This window comes from Panulirus ornatus, chromosome 1 (assembly GCF_036320965.1).
Source record: "Panulirus ornatus isolate Po-2019 chromosome 1, ASM3632096v1, whole genome shotgun sequence".
Lineage (NCBI taxonomy): Eukaryota > Metazoa > Arthropoda > Malacostraca > Decapoda > Palinuridae > Panulirus > Panulirus ornatus.
Window position 1 is genome coordinate 15,924,713 of NC_092224.1, and position 22,265 is coordinate 15,946,977.

The 22,265-nt window shown below is 39.2% G+C and overlaps 1 protein-coding gene across 2 annotated transcripts in view; it reads right to left on the reverse strand.

The window, feature by feature from the left end:
* Hmt4-20 (Histone methyltransferase 4-20) overlaps positions 1-22,265 on the reverse strand; it is a 96,309-nt gene that overhangs the window by 61,160 nt on the left and 12,884 nt on the right. For both annotated transcript variants that reach the window (XM_071679071.1, XM_071678982.1), the window contains exons 2-3: positions 13,471-13,645; positions 846-1,008 (exon numbers count right to left, since the gene is read on the reverse strand). In XM_071679071.1, coding sequence (XP_071535172.1) covers positions 846-1,008; positions 13,471-13,628 — 321 coding nt within the window. In that variant the 5' untranslated portion in view covers positions 13,629-13,645. The remainder of the gene's footprint in view (positions 1-845; positions 1,009-13,470; positions 13,646-22,265) is intronic.

Genomic DNA, 22,265 nt, shown 5'->3' on the forward strand with positions numbered 1-22,265 from the left:
TCTCTCCATGTGCCCAAACCATTTCAAAACACCCTCTTCTGCTCTCTCAACCACGCTCTTCTTATTTCCACACATCTCTCTTACCCTTACATTACTTACTCGATCAAACCACCTCACACCACATATTGTCCTCAAACATCTCATTTCCAGCACATCCACCCTCCTGCGCACAACTCTATCCATAGCCCACGCCTCGCAACCATACAACATTGTTGGAACTACTATTCCTTCAAACATACCCATTTTTGCTTTCCGAGATAATGTTCTCAACTTCCACACATTCTTCTAGGCTCCCAGGATTTTCGCCCCCTCCCCCACCCTATGATTCACTTCCGCTTCCATGGTTCTATCCACTGCCAGATCCACTCCCAGATATCTAAAACACTTTACTTCCTCCAGTAAATAAATTCTTGAGGTGCATAAATTCTTGTGGTGCAGCATCTGGTGGTCTAGAAATTAATGCAGTGACCAGATATGGGTTTCCAATCCTGACCACAAGTGCTTCTACTATATCATTTCAGGAGTTCAGTTCAGTTGTTATAAGAGTATTCACAATTTACAATTCAAGCTAGCTAATGTGTGCAATTTTGTGGTTGGGGGAAGGCTGGCAAACTACATGAGACCTTTAAACTGTTTTTTGAAAACTATTGGGAAAGGCGTGTGAAAATAGTAATGAAAAAAGTTTGCAACAATGAATTCAAAGTGGAGGTGGCTTCTTTTATCTATCCAGATACAGAGTAAAGTCAGATATAAGGATACAAATAGGATAAACAAAAACAAGGAAGTTGGCAATGACTGTAAAATAGGTTACAAAAGTGAGGAATCGAGTTATACCAGTTCCTTACCTTAAAACATGCTTGAAGTGCCTTATTTTTCGTGATAAAAAAGGTCCAGGGCATCCAGTCTCCTGAAACTAGCTGCTTGAAGGCTTTTTCATAGTCTTGATGTTCTATAAAGTCTTCAATAATGGTTCGAAGTTCATCCTTGTTGCCACGCAATGGTCTGTACCTGAATTGCAAAGTTTTAAATGACATAATTGCCTTAATGGCTAAGGTTGATGTCAATTTCCATTATTGTGAATCAGGAGGAATAAGAACCCTGCACAATAAAGGAATGACATCCTTATTCATACATACTTTGATTATCCAAGTTCACATTAATCCTTAAGGTATACTATAAAAACAGTGAGTTTCAACATATTCAAGTTTTATATACCAGGTAACCATATTCCATTTTCATCAATTTCATATTCATTCTAAAAGTGAATCATAAATACACTTTTCACTAAAGCATAGAAGCATTTCTATGGTTTGGTGAAATGGAAATGTTGATACATTCCAGGTGCCATCACTTTTTTTCTGGTTAAAATGCTACAAATAATGGTGTAAAACTCCTTTTTTCTTAAAATCTAACACTCCATTCTTCAATATATACAAATTTTACTTTCCTTGATAAAATGAAATTACTTGTTCTGTGATCCACTTAAAACAAAAGAACAGATAAGTACAAAAAATATCACATAAAAATTATCACTTGGTAAAATGACTGGAATGGATGGGATTGCAGTTGAATTTCTTAAGAAAAGGGGATGATTGTGTTGTTGATCGGCTGATTAGGATCTATGAATATATGGATAATGGTGAGATGCTTGAGGATTGGCAGAATGCATGTACAGTACCACAGTATAAAGGCAAGGGGGACAAAAGAGTAAATTCAAAGTGCAGTGGTATAAGTTTGTGAAGTGTACCCAATAAGCTGCATGAAAGTGTGCGACTTAGAGGGTGAAGGCATGTACAGAGCATCATATTGTGGACAAACAACGTGGCTTCTGGAGTGGTAGAGGATGTGTGGATCAAGGTGTTTGCTTTAAAGAATATGTGTGAGAAATAGAGAACCAGAAGGATCTGTATGGGGTCTTTAGGGATCTGAAGAAAGCATATGCCAGGGCTGGTAGAGATGCCTTGTAGAAAGTCTTACCATCCATCAACACTCTTGCTTTTATGATATTTCTCTTAGAAGCATGTCTCTCTTCATTTTCTGATGCCTTCAATGAAGTTTTCACAGCATCATCTGTAGCAATGATCCACTCTTCTTCTCTCAATCAATACTCTCAAAGAATTTTAATAACTTCTAAGCAGCCCCTGTGACTGTACTTCCACTTTGGCTCCTGAGCCCACTCTGATCCCCCCCTCTTGCATCTTCCACCACATATTCAAAAACAAGCACAACATGATCATTCTTTCCTATGGGAGCATCATGTTTCACATGCTCTAGTCCCACGCTGCAATGCATAAAGAAAAAGTCAAAGCAATGATAGTCTCTCATCTACCCTGGTTTCTGCATGCTCTGTTACATGATAATATAGGGAGTTCCCCAGTATACTTTCAAGGAATTTGTTTCCCCATGATACAGCACCTCCATGGAAATCTAAGTTCTACCAATCTATTTCTTTGTATTTGAAATACCCCATTATGAGTACTTTACTAACTCCTATGAAGTGATGCCTTAATGTTTTATTCATCAACCTTATTATTCCTTCATTATTCTCTCTTTACACCTGCTCTGCATCACAGTAGTTCTTTAGAGGATTGTGAACTAAAAGTATTATAATAAATTTCCTAACTACAGTAATCTTCCACACTATGCATTGTCTAAAGACACCATCTATTGATATTTCCTGTAATTCAATGGCGTCCCTCAACAATAAGATTAATCTCCCCTTTTCCTCCTTTATATTCTCAATCCCTTCTTGCTATTGTGTACCCCTCGGGACAAAGTAAGCTGGAGTCAAGTTTGTTTGTGAGTTTGGTCTCCATCACTCCCAAAATGTCTGGGTTGCAATCTTCTAGAGAGTCCCTAACCTTATCTCCTCTACCAGGCCATCTGCAACTGTAAATAGAACCTTCTGAATACAGCAGTTGCTAAAAGCTAACTCTGGCCTCCGTGGACTTCAGGTGTTGTTCCTCTCAGGCCTGATTTGACCCCTCTAATCTTTGCCTTTTGCCATGTTCTTCTTGGCTATCTCTCTTAAATCCTTCAGTCTGTCCCTCCTGAGAAACTCTTTTCAGCTCTTCCTTTCTGACAAGTTTATATGAAGTACCTTGTGGATACATGTTTCCATATGAAATGCTACCCTAAATAGTCATGCCCTGTTCTGTATTTCCTTTTCTCATAACTTCTTAAATTTCTCCACATGTGTCTATCAAATCCAACATCAAAAGTACTTCTTGAACCTCATGCCCTTCTCATGCTTATTTTTCCTCTTGGGCAGGTGATCTTCCTCCAGCCCAAAGACCATTACTGACTTAGGCCTGCTTACCTTCCTCAGCATGGCTTCAATCATCTGTCCTACCTTTCTGCTATTTCCTGCAGTCTCACAATGTTCCCTTTATCTCTTACCTTGTCTAAAAATTGCATTTCACTGCAGCACCACTGTCCTGGACAACAATTGCCCTTTAAACTCTTTCATCTAATCTACCTATTTCTGACTATATCTAATACCTCCTCAATGGTCCTACACAATATTCCATTTTGCTTAACCATTTCAAGGTTTTCTACGCTTGTGTACTTCGACTTTTTCACCTTCTGCTAAGCAAATTATCTCTATCCTAAAATCTTATCTTGGTCTTTCTCTACCATTTTCTATTTGTGTACCAATGCTGAGTACATCCTCTAGGTTTTAAGTTCCACTGTCATACTCAACAACAGCTCTGCTCAACTTGCCAACCTATATTTCTCAAGCATTTCTTTATGTCCTTTGCACAGCACTCTACCTCTTTCAACTTGTCATCTAAATCTTCCTCTAGTACCTTTGTGCAGTTTTCACTGTCCACTGCAATGTCCTCTAGCTTCTTTTCCTGTTCTCCAAGTGGTGTACTTATAAAAGCTTGTTCACTCCCACATTATCCATAAGGTGCAAGTTATCAACTCTCTGGTACCCCATGGTACCCTTGGTAATGATCGATCTCACTTGGGATTCCCTAAAAATAAAAAATCACAATCTTCCTTTACAGATGCATTTACCTTTTAAATCCTCCTTTCTCCTCCACGGTTTAAATTTCCCTTAAATGTTGAAAAACACACTGCCCTCAGGCTTATCCTGGTCAAGTCTATCTTATCTATTCTGGCTTCAAGAACCTTATTCATCTGATTCACACAGCATTGCTATCCTTACCCCATATTGTCTGGAGTGGTGGTTTAAAAGTCTAATGCTTCATGTTATTCAATACTTAAAAGTAGCAAAATGTTGCCAACTGGTGTTATTCTGGTCTATTTCCCTTCCTTTCTATTCATTTTTTCAGTATGTTTCACTAAACCACAAAATAGTACCTTATCTCCAATTATTTTGATCTACTTAAATTCATGTCTTCCTTAAGGTTGTTGCATCATGGACACGAAGGGTCTTGAGGTGTGATGAAAGTGTGTTTATAGTGTTGTTGAACTCATGTTTGCAGTGTTGTTTGGAGTTTAAACAATGTTTGTGGTATTGTAGTGATGGGTGATGCCCGGAAAATAAGCAGGAAAGTGTGACTCGTGTTCATCTAGAGAGTGTGATTTCTGATGAATGTATCTGGTGAGCTGAAGTCTTAATTAAGACTGAGTTGGGAGGTTAGTTGTTCAGTGCTAGTCAGGTTAGTTCAGTGTGCATGTGATTTGACAGTGTTATAATTGATGGGGTGGGGGGAACAGTGATTAAAGGCCATTGAAATGTGAGGCTGGGGTAAGCTTTACATTTCTACTTGGGGTATGGTACTTAGTTATGGAGTAGTCAGGGTGAGATGGGGGGGTCTAGTGCTGTTGCACAGAACTGAGTGCTGAGCATGATGAGATAGGATGGTGTTAAGATCTTTGTTTCACAGTGAAGTTGTATGATTGTGGTTCCTAAGCAACTGAAATTTGCTCCAAGTGCATTATTTTGTGTAGCTTCAAGCCCTGGTATATTTGCTTTTAATATGGTGCAAGACCAATCAAGTTAGAAATAGTTTTCACTCAAGTGGATATATTGTTGGTAGAGGACAATAAGGGATTCTTTTTCTTGTCTAAATTTGCTGTCTGTTAGTGTTCTGATGGTATCTAATTTGTAAGTTGCTTTTGTCTTGATGTTTTTGTTGTGGGGAGTGAATGTCACATGTGTCGTATGTAACGGCTAGAGTGGCTGTTGTTTTGTTCAGAGGGAGAACCATCCATTGAAAGTGATTGGAAGGTGTAAGTTAGACTCGTGTCTTTCTGGGATTAAAAGAGTGACTGACATCTTATGAGGAGATGCAGACAATCCGTTTAGAGTGAGCATTATTCATAAATATGAACACACACTCACACATACGGATATATAAATATTGTAAGAGGTCACAGTGGTGAGCGTGATCTAGTACAGTGTACATGCATAAAACCAAGAGGAAAATGAAACACGATAAGTTCCTAAGTGCACTTTTGTGTAATGATCACATCATCAGGGAAGATACAAGAATGAGGTAGAAGACATAAAACAATCAGTTGATATACAAGGAAGCAACGTAGCTAAGAGACCATTGGTAAACCAACATTACTGGATGGTGGTGTTCAGGTCCATCATCATGCTTGTCATAAAATCTTATTATGTGGACACATTTGTTCAAGGCAAAGTCTGTGTAAGCGAAGTAGCACCAGGAACAGATGAAGAAAGGACACATTCGCTTAAGTATATTCTCTGGCTATCATATATAAAGCAATGAAACCACAGCTCCCTATCCATATCCTGGTCCTACAGACCTTTCCATTGTTTATTCCAGATGCTTCACATGCCCTGGTTCAGCCAAATGACAGCATACCCCAGTATACCATATAGTTCAATTTCACTCTATCCTTTGCACGCCTTTCATCCTCCTACATGTTAAGTCCACAATTGCTGAAAATCAGTTTTCACTCTGTCCTTCCAACTCCAATTAGGTCTCCCTGTTTGTCTTGCTCTCTCCACTTCCGACATATATATCCTCTTTGTAAACCTTTCCTCACTCATTCTCTTCATACATTCAAACCATTTCAGCACACCCTCTTCTGCTCTCTCAACCAAATATTTTCATTACATTTCTTTTACCTTTTGATTACTTGCTCAATCAAACCACCTCACACCACATATTGCCCTCAAACATTTCATTATCCATTACCAACACATCACCCTTCTCAGCACATCTTTATCAATAGCCCATGCCTTGCATCCATATAATACTGTTGATACTACTATTCCTTTACAAATACCAATTTCTGCCCTTTCAAATAAAATTCTCTCTTTCCACACATTCTTCAGCACTCCCACATCTTTAATCCCTCCCCTATTCTATGATTCACTTCCATGGTTCCATTCACTCTCATGTCCATTCCCAAGTATCAAAAGCATTTCAATTCCTCCAATTTTCTCTATTCAAACTCACACCCCAACTAACCTGTCCCTCAACCCTGCTGAACCTAATAATTTTGCTCTTATTTACATTCATTCTCAACTTTCACCATTCATACATTCTTCTAAACTTCATCACCAATATCTGCAGTTTCTCACTCAAACCTGCCACCAGTGCTGTATCATCAGCAAACAACTGACTCAATTCCCAGGCCCTGTCATCTCCCATAGGTTGCATACCTGCTCCTCAACTAAACTCTTACATTTACCTCCCTTACCACCATATCCATATACAAATTGAAAAACCATGGTAACATCACACACCCCTGCTGCAGATCAACCTTCATTTGGAACTATTCACTCTCCAATCTTCCTACTCGTAACATGCCTTACACCCTTGATAAAAACTTCTCATTGCTTCCAGCAGCTTTCCTACCATGCCATATGTTCTAGAGACCTTCCACAAAGCATCTTTATCAACCCTATCATATGTCTTGTTCAGTGTTCAACTTCCTTTACAGCAAACACCTGTTACAAATATCCTCTAACACTTTTAAAACCACACTACTCCTAAATCTGATACTCCGTACATGGCTTCATCCTCTCAATCAATACCCTCCCATACAATTCACCAGGTACACTCAACAAACTTATGCCTCTGAAGTTTCAACACACCTTTAACCCCTTTGCCTTTATGCAATAGCACTATATTTGCATTCTACCAATTCTCAGAGATCTCATCATGATCCATATATACCTTGAAAATCCTTACCATTCAATCAGCAAGTCACCTCCTTTCTTTAAAAATCTAGCAACAATACCATCCACTCCAGCCACCTTGCTGCTTTTCATCTTATGCAAGGCTTTCATCATCACCTCTTCTCTCTTCACCAAACCACTCTCCATGGCTCTCTCACTTCACATACCACCCCGACAAAACACCCTACATCTGCCACTCTATCATCGAACACATTAACCAATCCTTCAAAACAATCACTCCATCTCCTTCTCACTTCATCACTAACTCTTATTACTTTCCCTCTTGCCCCCTTCACTAATGTTCCCATTTGTTCTCTTGTCTTCCAAACATTATTTACTTTCTTCCAAAACATCATCGTATTCTCCCTAAAGTTTACTGATACTCGCTCACCTCAACCCTCATTTGCCCTCTCTTTCAACCCCTGCACCTCCCTCTTGATCTCCTGCCACTTTCTCATATATTTCCAAATCATCTGCACTCCTTTCCAGTAAGTACAACTCAAATGCCTCTCTTTTCTCTTTCACTAGCAACTTTACTTCATCCCACCACTCACTACTCTTAAAATCTGCCCACCTCCCAACTTTTGCATGCCATATGCATCTCTTGCTCATAAAATCACTGCTTCCCTAAATAACTCCCAGTCCTCACACACTCCTCTCACTTCATTTTGCCATTCAACACTCAACCTCTCCTTGTATTTCTTCACAAAAGCCTCTTTTCCAAGCTCACTTACCCTCACCACTCACTATACCAAAACTCTGTTTCCTTTTTCCTCACCTCCATAAGATAGTAATCTGCTATCCTATCAGCTGCTTCTCTCAAAGCCTTCACATCTAAAAGTCTCTCTTTTACTAGCCTATCAATCAATATGTAATCCAATAATGACCAATGACCATCTATCCTACTCCTGTACATTTACTTGGGTATATCCCTCTTTCTAAACCAGGTTTTACCAATCTCCAGTCCTTTTTCAGCACATACCTCCACAAGGTGATCACCATTTCCATTCATAACACTGAATACCCCATGCATCTCAATTATAACCAACTGCCACATCAATTACCTTTGCACTTAAATCTTTCACTACTAAAACCCATAAACTATGACACATTCACTCAGATGCTCCTATAATGTTTGCCTCTCTTGATCTTTCTTCTCATGGCTAGGTGCATAAGCACTAATAATCACCCATCTCTCACCATCCACTTTTAATTTTACCCACATTCACCTACAATCTACTTCTTTACATGACCAAACTCCCACAACTCAAGCTTCAATAGCAGTGCTACTCTTTCCTTGGCTCTTGTTCTCACCAAACCCTGACTTTACTTCAACCTTGTAACACCTGTAAGGTAACTTACATTCTCATTTACTTCAGGCACTCCTTATTTACCAACTATCTTGCCAATTTCAATACAATCCACCTTCATATTCATATGAGCAATTGCAACTGCATTCCTCTCCTTCTCAAACCCATTTATACAGTCATTCAAATTTCTTGAGAAATGCTTCATCCTTACCTTAATAGTTATAAAAAACAAAACAATACCCACAGAGCCATTAATGTTACCGAAAGAAGTCATCCTATAGTGCTTACTAAGGTAAGAACTGACAGTCAGGAATGCATGTCATCATTTTCATACTCATAGTTTGATTTAGACTGTGTTCAAGTATCATCAAGTTCAGCATCATTTAGAAAAATGACAAGATACCAGCGATATGCAAGCATGTAGCAGGGCACTATAACAGTTGAACAAACATGGTGTGTTATCTTACAAGAGTTTGAATGTTCTGAAATATAATAACATAAACTTTTATAGCAACAACATATCACTTTTACTAAGACTTGACATACATACACAGAGGGGCAATTCTTTTGACACACAACAGCAGTTCACAGGCACGCTAGGGAGGATCGTTAATAAAACTTTGGGGGTATTCATATGGGGGTTATGCCAAAAGTTGTGGATCCATGATAAAATATTCTGAAAAAAAAAAAAAGGGTTCTTTGTGCCATATTTTACTGAGATCTAACACACATACACAGAGGGGCAATTCTTGTTAGACACAACAGTTCACAAGTATACTAGGGAGGATCGTTTATAAATTTTTTTGGTATTCATATGGGGGTAGTGCCAAAACGTTGTGGATCCACCATAAAATATTCTACAAAAAAAGAAAAGTTTTGTGCCAAGATTTTTAGCAGCAGCACCCCCATCCCCTGCTTAAAATCTGAAAAACAAAGCTTATAAAAAAAATCTAAGGCTGAAACTGTTTATTTCTAAATGGGGTGGGGGTTACTTTTATAGAAATATGCTTAAATAAAGTTACTTTTACAGAAATATGCTTAAATAAAGTATTTCTGAAATCTGGAAGCAACTGAACAACTCCTTTAGTCACCTCATTATTACTAAAAATACCACCTATTTTAAAAAACTGCCAAAAATCTAACTGAAGTATATGAATAGCATTAGGTAAAAATGACAACTCATTCTTCATTACAGAAATATTAGATTCATAAATAAATGCCATCTATGTGTCATTTCCAAATCAATATAAAATGAAATTCTATAATCACTGAGATTAAAGTCTTAGGAATGCAAACAAAAGAGGTGCATTATCATCTAAACCTAGAAAATCCTATAGGGCACAGTCCCAACTTACACTTGTAAAACCCTTCAACTGACATAACAGCATGGAATACTCTGTGAAATACTACCTCTGAAATACAAAGGTGTAACATGCACAAAAATGAGAGTACATTAAATATCCAGGGTTTGAGACTCTTCAGCACCTTACCTGCGATCTTCATATACACAATGGAATGCAAAATGGTGAAGTTTAAGAGTGTCCTAGGCAAATATTTACAAAGTATACCAAACCACCAAGGCTGCAGAGGCTATATGGGTCTGCAGGCCACAGCTTTCAACAGCCTGGATGATCAATGACCCAACACATCAGCAAAGGATTATCCCAGGTTATGGGGGTAGAAAACCCCCTATAAGACTTCACCAGGCATCACCACCAGCTATTCAACATAACCTTTCATGGTGGAGAAAACTGCAAAGATAGCACACAAATATCGATCATGGCCCCTCTTGATGAGAACAACTGAAATTTCTGAGGTTGTACTGGAGAACTACTTTATATACTCCAGAAACCAACTAAATCACCAACCCCTCCATGATTTTTAGCCAAAATATTCTTATAATATCAATACAATATCCAACCTGGAGATGGAAGGATGGAGTGAAAATATCTTGAATAGTTGGGGCACAAACAGGCAGGAAGGTGAAAGGCATGCAAGGGACAGAGTGAATTAGAACAATGAGGTATAGAGGGGGAGTAACATGCAGTCAATCGACTGAACCAGGGCATGTGAAGCAGCTGGGGAAAGCCATGGAGAGGGTTTGTGAGGCCTTGTTGTGGAAAATGAGCCATGGTTTTGAGGCATCTCACATGACAGATAGAGAATGGATATGAGCAATGCAACCTTTCTTCGCCTGTTCTTGGCAATACATCACTAACACAGGAAGTGTTGAATAAGTAGAAAACAAAAATTAACATCAGTCTTTCAGGGTCCAAGAATGCTGCAATGACTGAGAAAGACATAGTTACTAATCAAATAATAAAACTCAGACACAAGAACAAAGCATTCACAACTGTAAGAAATTACAAAATTTGAACTACGTTATGGGCCCATAATTATGATTTTTCATTCGGGTGGTACGTGTCTTACAGCAGAACTCGCTGCTTCATTAATAATGAATATACATATGCATTACTGATATGAATGAAATATGCACCGTATCATACATGCATTAAGGTGAGAATGCAACAATATCCTCAACCATATGGGAAAGCATGGTTGGTGAACAAATCATTACATTGTCTGCTGTTGGTCCTACTGGTGCCAGGTCATCAGCTAAAACCTCAGGTCATCATCCAAAACCTAAACTTTTCATTACAAACACTTTTGGAATGCCAAAGTTCATCACAATGAGATTAATTCAAGAACAAAAAGATAATACATGTATCGCATCAAAGCTAAAAATTCAGTTTCATTTTGGCAGAGTTGCATGCACCTTCGCGTCTTGCCAAGGAACACTGCTTTCTTCACGGCTACAGGCCTGTTGTCTTCTTAAAGTACAGTCCTCCATTAATAACTCAAATGCATAATGTTTCAATAATATTACAGTAATTTCATCAATAAGCTTTTGAAGATAAACAAAGGCATATTTTGGCAAAATTACCCATAACCACTTCACTCACCATATTACTCAAACATTACAGTACATGTTAACTCAAGCATCAGTCATCACATACACCCACTGTCTACAGAGCAGTGACCATCACCTTCGCTACAGCCAAGGAACAATGCTAACCCACAAAGAAATACACTGCTTCCTCCCTGAAGTACAATTCTCCATTAATAACTCAATCAAACAATGTTTGAATGACATTCAGGTAAAATCATTGGTAAGCTTTCGAAGGTAAACAAAGACTATGATATCAACACTACCATACCCACTTAACTCATCACATTACTCACACATTACAGTACATGTTAACTAATGCATCAATCACACACACTTGCCATCTACAGAGCAGCTTGTGCATAAACTACGCTACCTGCCAAGGAACACTGCTTCTGCTAAAAAAAACATTGTCCATAATTTATCAAACACACTTGAAAAGGTCAGTGAATTACAGGAAATCATATATTGTGTATACAAATTTCTAAATACTATTCATATCATATATTTGCGATGCTCCACCTCACAACATAAGCCATCTGATAAACACACCCCTCATCTAAGATAATCCACACTGGTGTCAACACCACTTACTGGCAGAATACCTCTCTACTAGTCCTCCATGAAACACAAGACAAAATTGTGACATTTTATGAAAGACTATGTAAATTTCCATGTTTACGTTTATGAACCGATAAAATAAATTACTAAATATATATCTTATTGAATTTGATATTAATTGTGGTTTTGTCTTGTTCTGCGAAGGGACAACAGTGAGGCCTTTGTAAGACAGCTTAGACTTTGGGCATTGTAAGGAAAGGACCTCGAATGGTTGTGGTTGTTTCGTGAATAAAGTTTGATAATGATTAACATTCTTTGTTGTTCTGTTCTTTAATACTTTACATAGTTTAATCTTTTTGCGTGTTTTCTTACTGGTCATGTATTTCCAGTTCAACCTTTTAAAAATGTCATTTGTGAAACAGTCAATTATTTGAAATTTATACGAAAATGTTTGTCTCCAAAATTCACAGGTTACATGTGTATATTAAGTATATTATTGCTTACACTTGGAATATCTTAGAGGGCAAGGTCATCCAAACTACACTCAAAAATAATTCCAGACTGGCACAAAAACATGGAAGACTTGAAAACATTAACGCTAAAACTGAAAGGTTCACACCTTTCAATTTTCAAAAGAAAATAGTTTGAACATCCAGAACTTTATTACTATTCAACACACTGCCTACATCCATTAGAGTCACTATGGGTTGCACAGTGGAGAAATTTACAAAGTCTCTACATAAATATTTATAGAACATACAAGATCGGCCAGGCTATAAAAGGTTATGTGGGCCTATGGCTTCCACCTACCTGGTCAACCAAAATAAAACTCAGCAGCTCAGATCCACCCCTGTGGGGGGTAAAAGACCTCTAAAGAGGGCAACAGGCATATTAAGCAAATTTAGGAAGTGTTGAAGTACAAAGACAGTATCTTAACCATATCACAATTTAGGAAGTGTTGCAGAACAAAGACAATATCTTAAGCATATCACCTACATCTGTATTCTTAAAAGTGCCTACTTTTCCCTAAACAATCCATGTTTCCTATGTCCTATTTGCTGATGATGAGTACTCAAGGGTGAATTTGAACTCACAACAGCTGAGCAATGTCAGTTGGCTCAGCCAGGAAATGACGTAAACTCTTAATGTATGAGTGAATTAACATCTATTATCTTCTGGGACCTTCTACTACATTTGACTCAAAAATCCTACAAAACTGCCTGCAGCCCACCAAAAGTGTGTACAACAAATATATCCAGTGCAAAAAAGCGTTACTAATGTCAATCTGTGTTATTTGAGAAGTACCAGAGTGAAGTAACAGAGAGGTGGAATCAGGATAAAAAATACTCATGTAAAATAATCCTTTGATTCAAAACAAATCTTTAATACAGTAACCTTACTGTTACGGGCCACAAGATTTCCCTCAAACTTTTGTTCACTCTGATTTCAAGATTAACATTTGTACAGTAATACCCTTATTCAAACATAATAATGCCCTTTGAAACATAATAATGCCTTACCTTATATTCATTTTGTGTGTTATGAAGCCTAAATACTGATCAAGAACTAGAGCAGTCGCCAGGTCATCATAATCAGAAAGTTCCTTGGGGGTCATGCCGCAGCCTGTGGTTGCCATACCCCCACCACGCATCAACCGACCCCCCTGAGCCACCACCATCTTGATCACCCCAACCACTAGAAAAGAAAAGAAATATATTTAAAAACAGGATTCACCAATTACAGAAAAAGGCATCTCAATTCAGTCACATTCTCATTGTATGTTCAAGTGCTAAAAAAACTCAAGTTTCCTTACAAAAGTAAGCAATCCTCAATTCATCACTCTGTACACTTCTAATAAAAAGTCACACCAATAAGTTTATTTAAATCTCTGCCTTTATATAACATGACACCATTTAAAATCATTCTACAGATATCTCCATCTGAAATACCACCAGCCTTAAGAACAGCAATTCACTTATTGCACCAGTGCATCTCTCTCAGTATAACACTTCACCTTTTCATACTGTGCAATGCCAATATAAATCCTTTTCAAAGATCTATCACTTGCAGTAAATCCAACATGGCCATACCACTTTCAGGGGTCTCTCTAAAGAATGAAATGAATGTGCTCTAAGCCAAGTTAACTTTCAGGTCTACAGTTTTCCAACTGAAAATTCCCAACTTGTTTAAACATTCATTTTCACTTCATCAATTTTTGTGCGCTACAAGTTGCACTTGGGTTTCATATGACATCTTTGTCAATGCTATCTTGGAGTCAGATGTGACTGTTCCTGTAATAATACATATTAAAAGCATCTGGTTTATGATCTTTTTAATGATTTATTCACAATACATCTCTCACATTATTGTTTATCTATTTCTGAAATGTAGAACTACACACAACAAGACACAGGTTGAGTGGGAGAGGGTGTGAGCAAATGTGAAAGAAGTAAACAGATCACTGATAAACAGGAAGAAGCTTGTTTATGTGCAACAAGCACAGCTGATAGCTCAAAGAAAAGATAAGAGATTGCTCTAATACCAAAACTGGAAAAGTTAAAGACCACAAGGAAAATGAAACACAATAAGTTGCCAAGTGCACTTTCGTGTAAGGACATCATTAGGGGAGTTACAAGAATGAGATACAAGACTTAAAACACTCAATTTATATACTAAGAAGAGGCAGACCTAAAACACCGTTGGTAAACAGGTGTTTCTGGTTGGTGGTATTTGGGTCTGGCAACATGCTGGACATAAAATTTTATTATGTGGACAGGACAAGGAATCATTTACAAATTTTGCTTATGACAAAATCATCCAGTTCGTATCAACCTTCACCAATATTCACGTTAAAATTTTTTGTGTATCTAAATAAGATGAAATGATATTTCTCTTGGTCAAGGGGTTACAGTTAATAACTGAATTAGTGTTACTCCAATCAATTCAAGTCATAAATTCTGCGGAGGAAACTGAATGTTCTCTCCCGAATTCAAACTACTACACATTAAATGGAGACATGCATGAAACAACATTATTGCAGAAAATACCGGCACTAGAAGCAGCTTGAAAGAACAGTACAAAAAGGACACATTATTCAGACTGAAAAGTTTTCCCTCACAAACAATAACAAAACTATCAGAAGAAATACTATTCTTGATTTAATCTATACAAATAACATGAACCTATTGTGTGGTATTACCAACTCCAACACCCTGTACTCTGATTTTGGGGGACTGCTCTTTAAGAAGAAGTCTATTGGGTTCATTATTTCAAATGTCTTTTGCTCAGCGAACACTAATTCACATTGCCTTTTCAGAACCTCACTCGTCTGTGCATGGGGATATTCTTAATGACCCTCTCATAATCTTGTGTGGAGGAGGTGATATCTGCTATGTGTACACTTGAGGAATTACTGTTTAAGAACAGGTATGTTGCTATGTAAATAATACTGTTGTTCTGTTGCTTTGACAGCTACCATTTTCAGAGTTTTTGAATACCTCCTCAACCATCATATCTTCAGACATCTTGAATCTCAGTCTCCTCACTGATCACCAGTCTGGGTTTCATACAGTGAGATCTTTCCTATCTTACTAATGTCTGACAGTCATCCCAGGAAGATTTTAAGGAACCCTAAGAAGCTGCCTTGCATTTATCCAAAGCTTTTAACAGTGTGGCACTGGGATCTCACCTCTGAGCTCCCCTCTTTTGGCTTCCCTTCCTCACTTTGCTCCCTCATATCTAGCTTCCTCTCTGGCCAATCTATCTCTGTGGTTGTTGATGAATCTGCCTATATCACTTTCTCTATCTACAGTGGTGTTCCTCAACTTTCTGTCCTGACTCCTACATTTTTCTCCCTTTTATCAATGATTTCCTTTATTCCACAAACAACCAAATGCACTCATATGCTGATGAATCAACACTGCATTCCTTTGTATCCTTCAACTCTCCTACTTCTCTCACTCAACCTGCATCCAATCTTGACCAAACCTCCTTTATAAACTCACGAGTTGGGTAGGGTATTTCAATGAAGTAAACAAAATCTAGTTAAATCTAATGCTACCAAGACCCAGTTTCTACCCATCATGCCATCAAAAACTCCTCACAACTTTCCTCTATCCTGTAATGGTTCTGTAATTCCTCCTCTTGACTCAATAAACATACTTGGTTTTAAAGTAACATCCACTCTTTCTTGGAAACTGCCACAGCATGGGAACAGCTATGTCTGCCTCCAAGAAACTGGGAGTCCTGTTCAGTTGCCAAAATTTCTTTTCTTCTAAACAGTTGCTCCCATTTACACAAATGATTAATCCATCCTTATGTGGAGTATTACTTGTAAATCTGGGGTAGTGCTAGCTCTAGACTCTTACTTGACAGAGTCAATAATGGTCTGACTACTAAACTATCCCAGTCAAACTTCAAAACTTGACCCATTTGCCCTATGCTACAATATTGATTCACTTTCCCCTCTTCTATAGGTATTACTTTGGTTTTGGCTCCCAAGAGCAGGCTGCTTGTGTCCCCTCACCAATAACCACACCATGCATAACTCACCAACCTGCTGCATCTCATGATTACTCTGTGACTGCTAGCAACTCAAGGATGGGCCATTTTGATAACTTTCTCTACACACTAAGGCTTGGGAACTCTACCATTTCAAGTATTTCGCAATAACAGACCTGGCACATTTCATAAGATTTTCAATTCCTCCACAATTCATAAATATTTTTTCATGCCTCTTTTTTTCCCTTTTTCACTTCTTTTCACTTACTTCCCTATATTTCAATTAAGGCCGGGCCTTTGTGCAGACTTCTGTCCATGACTGGAGCCTCCAATGTAAAAATATATAGAGAGAATTGATGTGAGCAGATGTGGCTTTTCTTCTTCTGTTCTTAGCACTGCCTCACTAATGCAGGAAACAAAGATCGCAAAACATATAAAGACATAGATATAAATATATATATATATATATACATATTATATTTATTTTTTTTATTATACTTTGTCGCTGTCTCCCGCGTTTGCGAGGTAGCGCAAGGAAACAGACGAAAGAAATGGCCCAACCCCCCCCCCCCCCATACACATGTATATACATACGTCCACACACGCAAATATACATACCTACACAGCTTTCCATGGTTTACCCCAGACGCTTCACATGCCCTGATTCAATCCACTGACAGCACGTCAACCCCGGTATACCACATCGATCCAATTCACTCTATTCCTTGCCCTCCTTTCACCCTCCTGCATGTTCAGGCCCCGATCACACAAAATCTTTTTCACTCCATCTTTCCACCTCCAATTTGGTCTCCCTCTTCTCCTCGTTCCCTCCACCTCCGACACATATACCCTCTTGGTCAATCTTTCCTCACTCATTCTCTCCATGTGCCCAAACCACTTCAAAACACCCTCTTCTGCTCTCTCAACCACGCTCTTTTTATTTCCACACATCTCTCTTACCCTTACGTTACTCGATCAAACCACCTCACACCACACATTGTCCTCAAACATCTCATTTCCAGCACATCCATCCTCCTGCGCACAACTCTATCCATAGCCCACGCCTCGCAACCATACAACATTGTTGGAACCACTATTCCTTCAAACATACCCATTTTTGCTTTCCGAGATAATGTTCTCGACTTCTACACATTCTTCAAGGCCCCCAGAATTTTCGCCCCCTCCCCTACCCTATGATCCACTTCCGCTTCCATGGTTCCATCCGCTGCCAGATCCACTCCCAGATATCTAAAACACTTTACTTCCTCCAGTTTTTCTCCATTCAAACTCACCTCCCAATTGACTTGACCCTCAACCCTACTGTACCTAATAACCTTGCTCTTATTCACATTTACTCTTAACTTTCTTCTTCCACACACTTTACCAAACTCAGTCACCAGCTTCTGCAGTTTCTCACATGAATCAGCCACCAGCGCTGTATCATCAGCGAACAACAACTGACTCACTTCCCAAGCTCTCTCATCCCCAACAGACTTCATACTTACCCCTCTTTCCAAAACTCTTGCATTTACCTCCCTAACAACCCCATCCATAAACAAATTAAACAACCATGGAGACATCACACACCCCTGCCGCAAACCTACATTCACTGAGAACCAATCACTTTCCTCTCTTACTACACGTACACATGCCTTACATACTCGATAAAAACTTTTCACTGCTTCTAACAACTTTCCTCCCACACCATATATTCTTAATACCTTCCACAGAGCATCTCTATCAACTCTATCATATGCCTTCTCCAGATCCATAAATGTTACATACAAATCAATTTGCTTTTCTAAGTATTTCTCACATACATTCTTCAAAGCAAACACCTGATCCACACATCCTCTACCACTTCTGAAACCACACTGCTCTTCCCCAATCTGATGCTCTGTACATGCCTTCACCCTCTCAATCAATACCCTCCCATATAATTTACCAGGAATACTCAACAAACTTATACCTCTGTAATTTGAGCACTCACTCTTAACCCCTTTGCCTTTGTACAATGGCACTATGCACGCATTCCGCCAATCCTCAGGCACCTCACCATGAGTCATACATACATTAAATAACCTTACCAACCAGTCAACAATACAGTCACCCCCTTTTTTAATAAATTCCACTGCAATACCATCTCTAGAGATAGAGATGCTCTGTGGAAGGTATTAAGAATATATGGTGTGGGAGGAAAGTTGTTAGAAGCAGTGAAAAGTTTTTATCGAGGATGTAAGGCATGTGTACATGTAGGAAGAGAGGAAAGTGATTGGTTCTCAGTGAATGTAGGTTTGCGGCAGGGGTGTGTGATGTCTCCATGGTTGTTTATTTTGTTTATGGATGGGGTTGTTAGGGAGGTAAATGCAAGAGTTTTGGAAAGAGGGGCAAGTATGAAGTCTGTTGGGGATGAGAGAGCTTGGGAAGTGAGTCAGTTGCTGTTCGCTGATGATACAGCGCTGGTGGCTGATTCATGTGAGAAACTGCAGAAGCTGGTGACTGAGTTCGGTAAAGTGTGTGGAAGAAGAAAGTTAAGAGTAAATGTGAATAAGAGCAAGGTTATTAGGTACAGTAGGGTTGAGGGTCAAGTCAATTGGGAGGTGAGTTTGAATGGAGAAAAACTGGAGGAAGTGAAGTGTTTTAGATATCTGGGAGTGGATCTGGCAGCGGATGGAACCATGGAAGCGGAAGTGGATCATAGGGTGGGGGAGGGGGCAAAAATTCTGGGGGCCTTGAAGAATGTGTGGAAGTCGAGAACATTATCTCGGAAAGCAAAAATGGGTATGTTTGAAGGAATAGTGGTTCCAACAATGTTGTATGGTTGCGAGGCGTGGGCTATGGATAGAGTTGTGCGCAGGAGGATGGATGTGCTGGAAATGAGATGTTTGAGGACAATGTGTGGTGTGAGGTGGTTTGATCGAGTGAGTAACGTAAGGGTAAGAGAGATGTGTGGAAATAAATAGAGCGTGGTTGAGAGAGCAGAAGAGGGTGTTTTGAAGTGGTTTGGGCACATGGAGAGAATGAGTGAGGAAAGATTGACCAAGAGATATATATGTCGGAGGTGGAGGGAACGAGGAGAAGAGGGAGACCAAATTGGAGGTGGAAAGATGGAGTGAAAAAGATTTTGTGTGATCGGGGCCTGAACATGCAGGAGGGTGAAAGGAGGGCAAGGAATAGAGTGATTTGGAGCGATGTGGTATACCGGGGTTGACGTGCTGTCAGTGGATTGAATCAAGGCATGTGAAGCGTCTGGGGTAAACCATGGAAAGCTGTGTAGGTATGTATATTTGCGTGTGTGGACGTATGTATATACATGTGTATGGGGGGGGGTTGGGCCATTTCTTTCGTCTGTTTCCTTGCGCTACCTCGCAAACGCGGGAGACAGCGACAAAGTATAATAAAAAAAATATATATATATATATATATATATATATATATATATATATATATATATATATATATATCCCTGGGGATAGGGGAGAAAGAATACTTCCCACGTATTCCCTGCGTGTCGCAGAAGGCGACTAAAAGGGGAGGGAGCGGGTGGCTGGAAATCCTCCCCTCTCGTTTTTTTTTTTTTTAATTTCCCAAAAGAAGGAACAGAGAAGGGGGCCAGGTGAGGATTTTCCCTCTAAGGCCCAGTCCTCTGTTCTTAACGCTACCTCGCAAATGCGGGAAATGGCGAATCGTATGAAAAATATATATATATATATATATATATATATATATATATATATATATATATATATATATATATATTATCATACTTTGTCGCTGTCTCCTGCGTTAGTGAGGTAGTGTAAGGAAACAGACGAAAGAATGGCCCAACCCACCTACATACACATGTATAAACATAAACGCCCACACACGCACATATATATATAACTATACATTTCAACGTATATATACATATACATAAACAGACATATACATATATACACGTACATACTCACACTTACTACCTTCATCCATTCCCATCGCCACCCCATCACACATGAAATACCACCCTTCTCCCCCCGTGTGCGCACAGAGTAGCACTGGGAAAAGACAACAAAGGCCACATTTGTTCACACAGTCTCTAGCTGTCATGTGTAATGCACTGAAACCACAACTAACTTTCCACATCCAGACCCCACAAAACTTTCCATGGTTTACCCCAGATGCTTCACATGCCCTGGTTCAATCCATTGACAGCACATAGACCCCGGTATACCACATCATTCCAATTCACTCCATTCCTTGCATGCCTTTCACCATCCTGAATGTTCAGGTACCGATCGCTCAAAATATTTTTCACTCCATCCTTCCACCTCCATTTTGGTCTCCCTCTTTTCATCGTTCCCTCCACCTCTGACACATATATCCTCTTTGTCGATCTTTCCTCACTCATTCTTTTTTTGATCTCTTACGCCTTTCTCTTGACCTCCTGCCTCTTTCTATTAAATATCTCCCAGTCATTTGCACTACTTCCCTGCAAAAATCGTCCAAACACCTCTCTCTTCTCTTTCACTAACAATCTTACTTCTTCATCCCTACACTCACTACCCTTTCTAATCTGCCTACTTCGCACCTTTCTCATGCCACAAGCATCTTTTTCACAAGCCATCACTGCTTCCCTAAATACATCCCATTCCTCCCCCACTCCCCTTGCATCAACTGCTCTCACCTTTTTCCATTCTGCACTCAATCTCTCCTGGTACTTCCTCACACGTCACCTTTCCAAGCTCACTTACTCTCATAACCCTTCACCCCAACTTTCTCTCATTAAATTTTGGGGAGAATAAAAAGATTTTTTAAGGAGGTAAATAAAGTGCGTAAGACAAAAGAACAAATGGGAACATCAGTGAAGGAGGCTAATGGGGAGGTAATAACAAGAAGTGATGAAGTGAGGAGATGGAGTGAGTATTTTGAAGGTTTGTTGAATGTGTTTGATGACAGTGGCAAATATAGAGTGTTTTGGTCAAGGTGGTGTGCAAAATGAGAGGGTCAGGGAGATTGGTTTGGTAAACAGAGAAGTAGTGAAAGCTTTGCGGAAGATGAAAGCCAGCAAGGCAGCAGGTTTGGATAGTGCTGCAGTTAAATCTATTAAAAAAGAGGTGACTGTCTTGTTAACTGGTTGGTAAGATGCCTGAGGATTGGCAGAATGCATGCATAGTCCCATTGTATAAAGGCAAAGGGGATAAGGGTGTGTTCAAATTACAGAGGTATAAGTTTGTTGAGTATTCCTGGGAAATTATATGGGAGGGTATTGACTGAGAGGGTAAAGGCATGTACAGAGCATCAGACTGGGGAAGAGCAGTGTAGTTTCAGAAGTGGTAGAGGATGTGTGGATCAGGTGTTTGCTTTGAAGAATGTATGAGAGAAATACTTAGAAAAGCAGATGGATTTGTATGTAGCATTTATGGATATGGAGAAAGCATACGATACAGCGGATAGAGATGCTTTGTGGAAGGTATCAAGAGTATATGGTGTGGGAGGTAAGTTGCTAGAAGCAGTGAAAAGTTTTTGTCGAGGATGTAAGGCATGTGTACGAGTAGGAAGACAGGAAAGTGATTGGTTCTCAGTGAATGTCAGTTTGCAGCAGGGGTGTGTGATGTGTCCATGGTTGTTTAATTTGTTTATGGATGGGGTTGTTAGGGAGGTGAATGCAAGAGTTTTGGAGAGGGGCAAGTATGCAGTCTGTTGTCAATGAGAAGGCTTGGAAAGTGTCAGTTGTTGTTCACTGATGATACAGCACTGGTGGTTGATTCCGGTGACAAACTGCAGAAATAGGTGACTGAGTTTGGCAGTGTGTGAAAGAAAGTTGAGAGCAAAT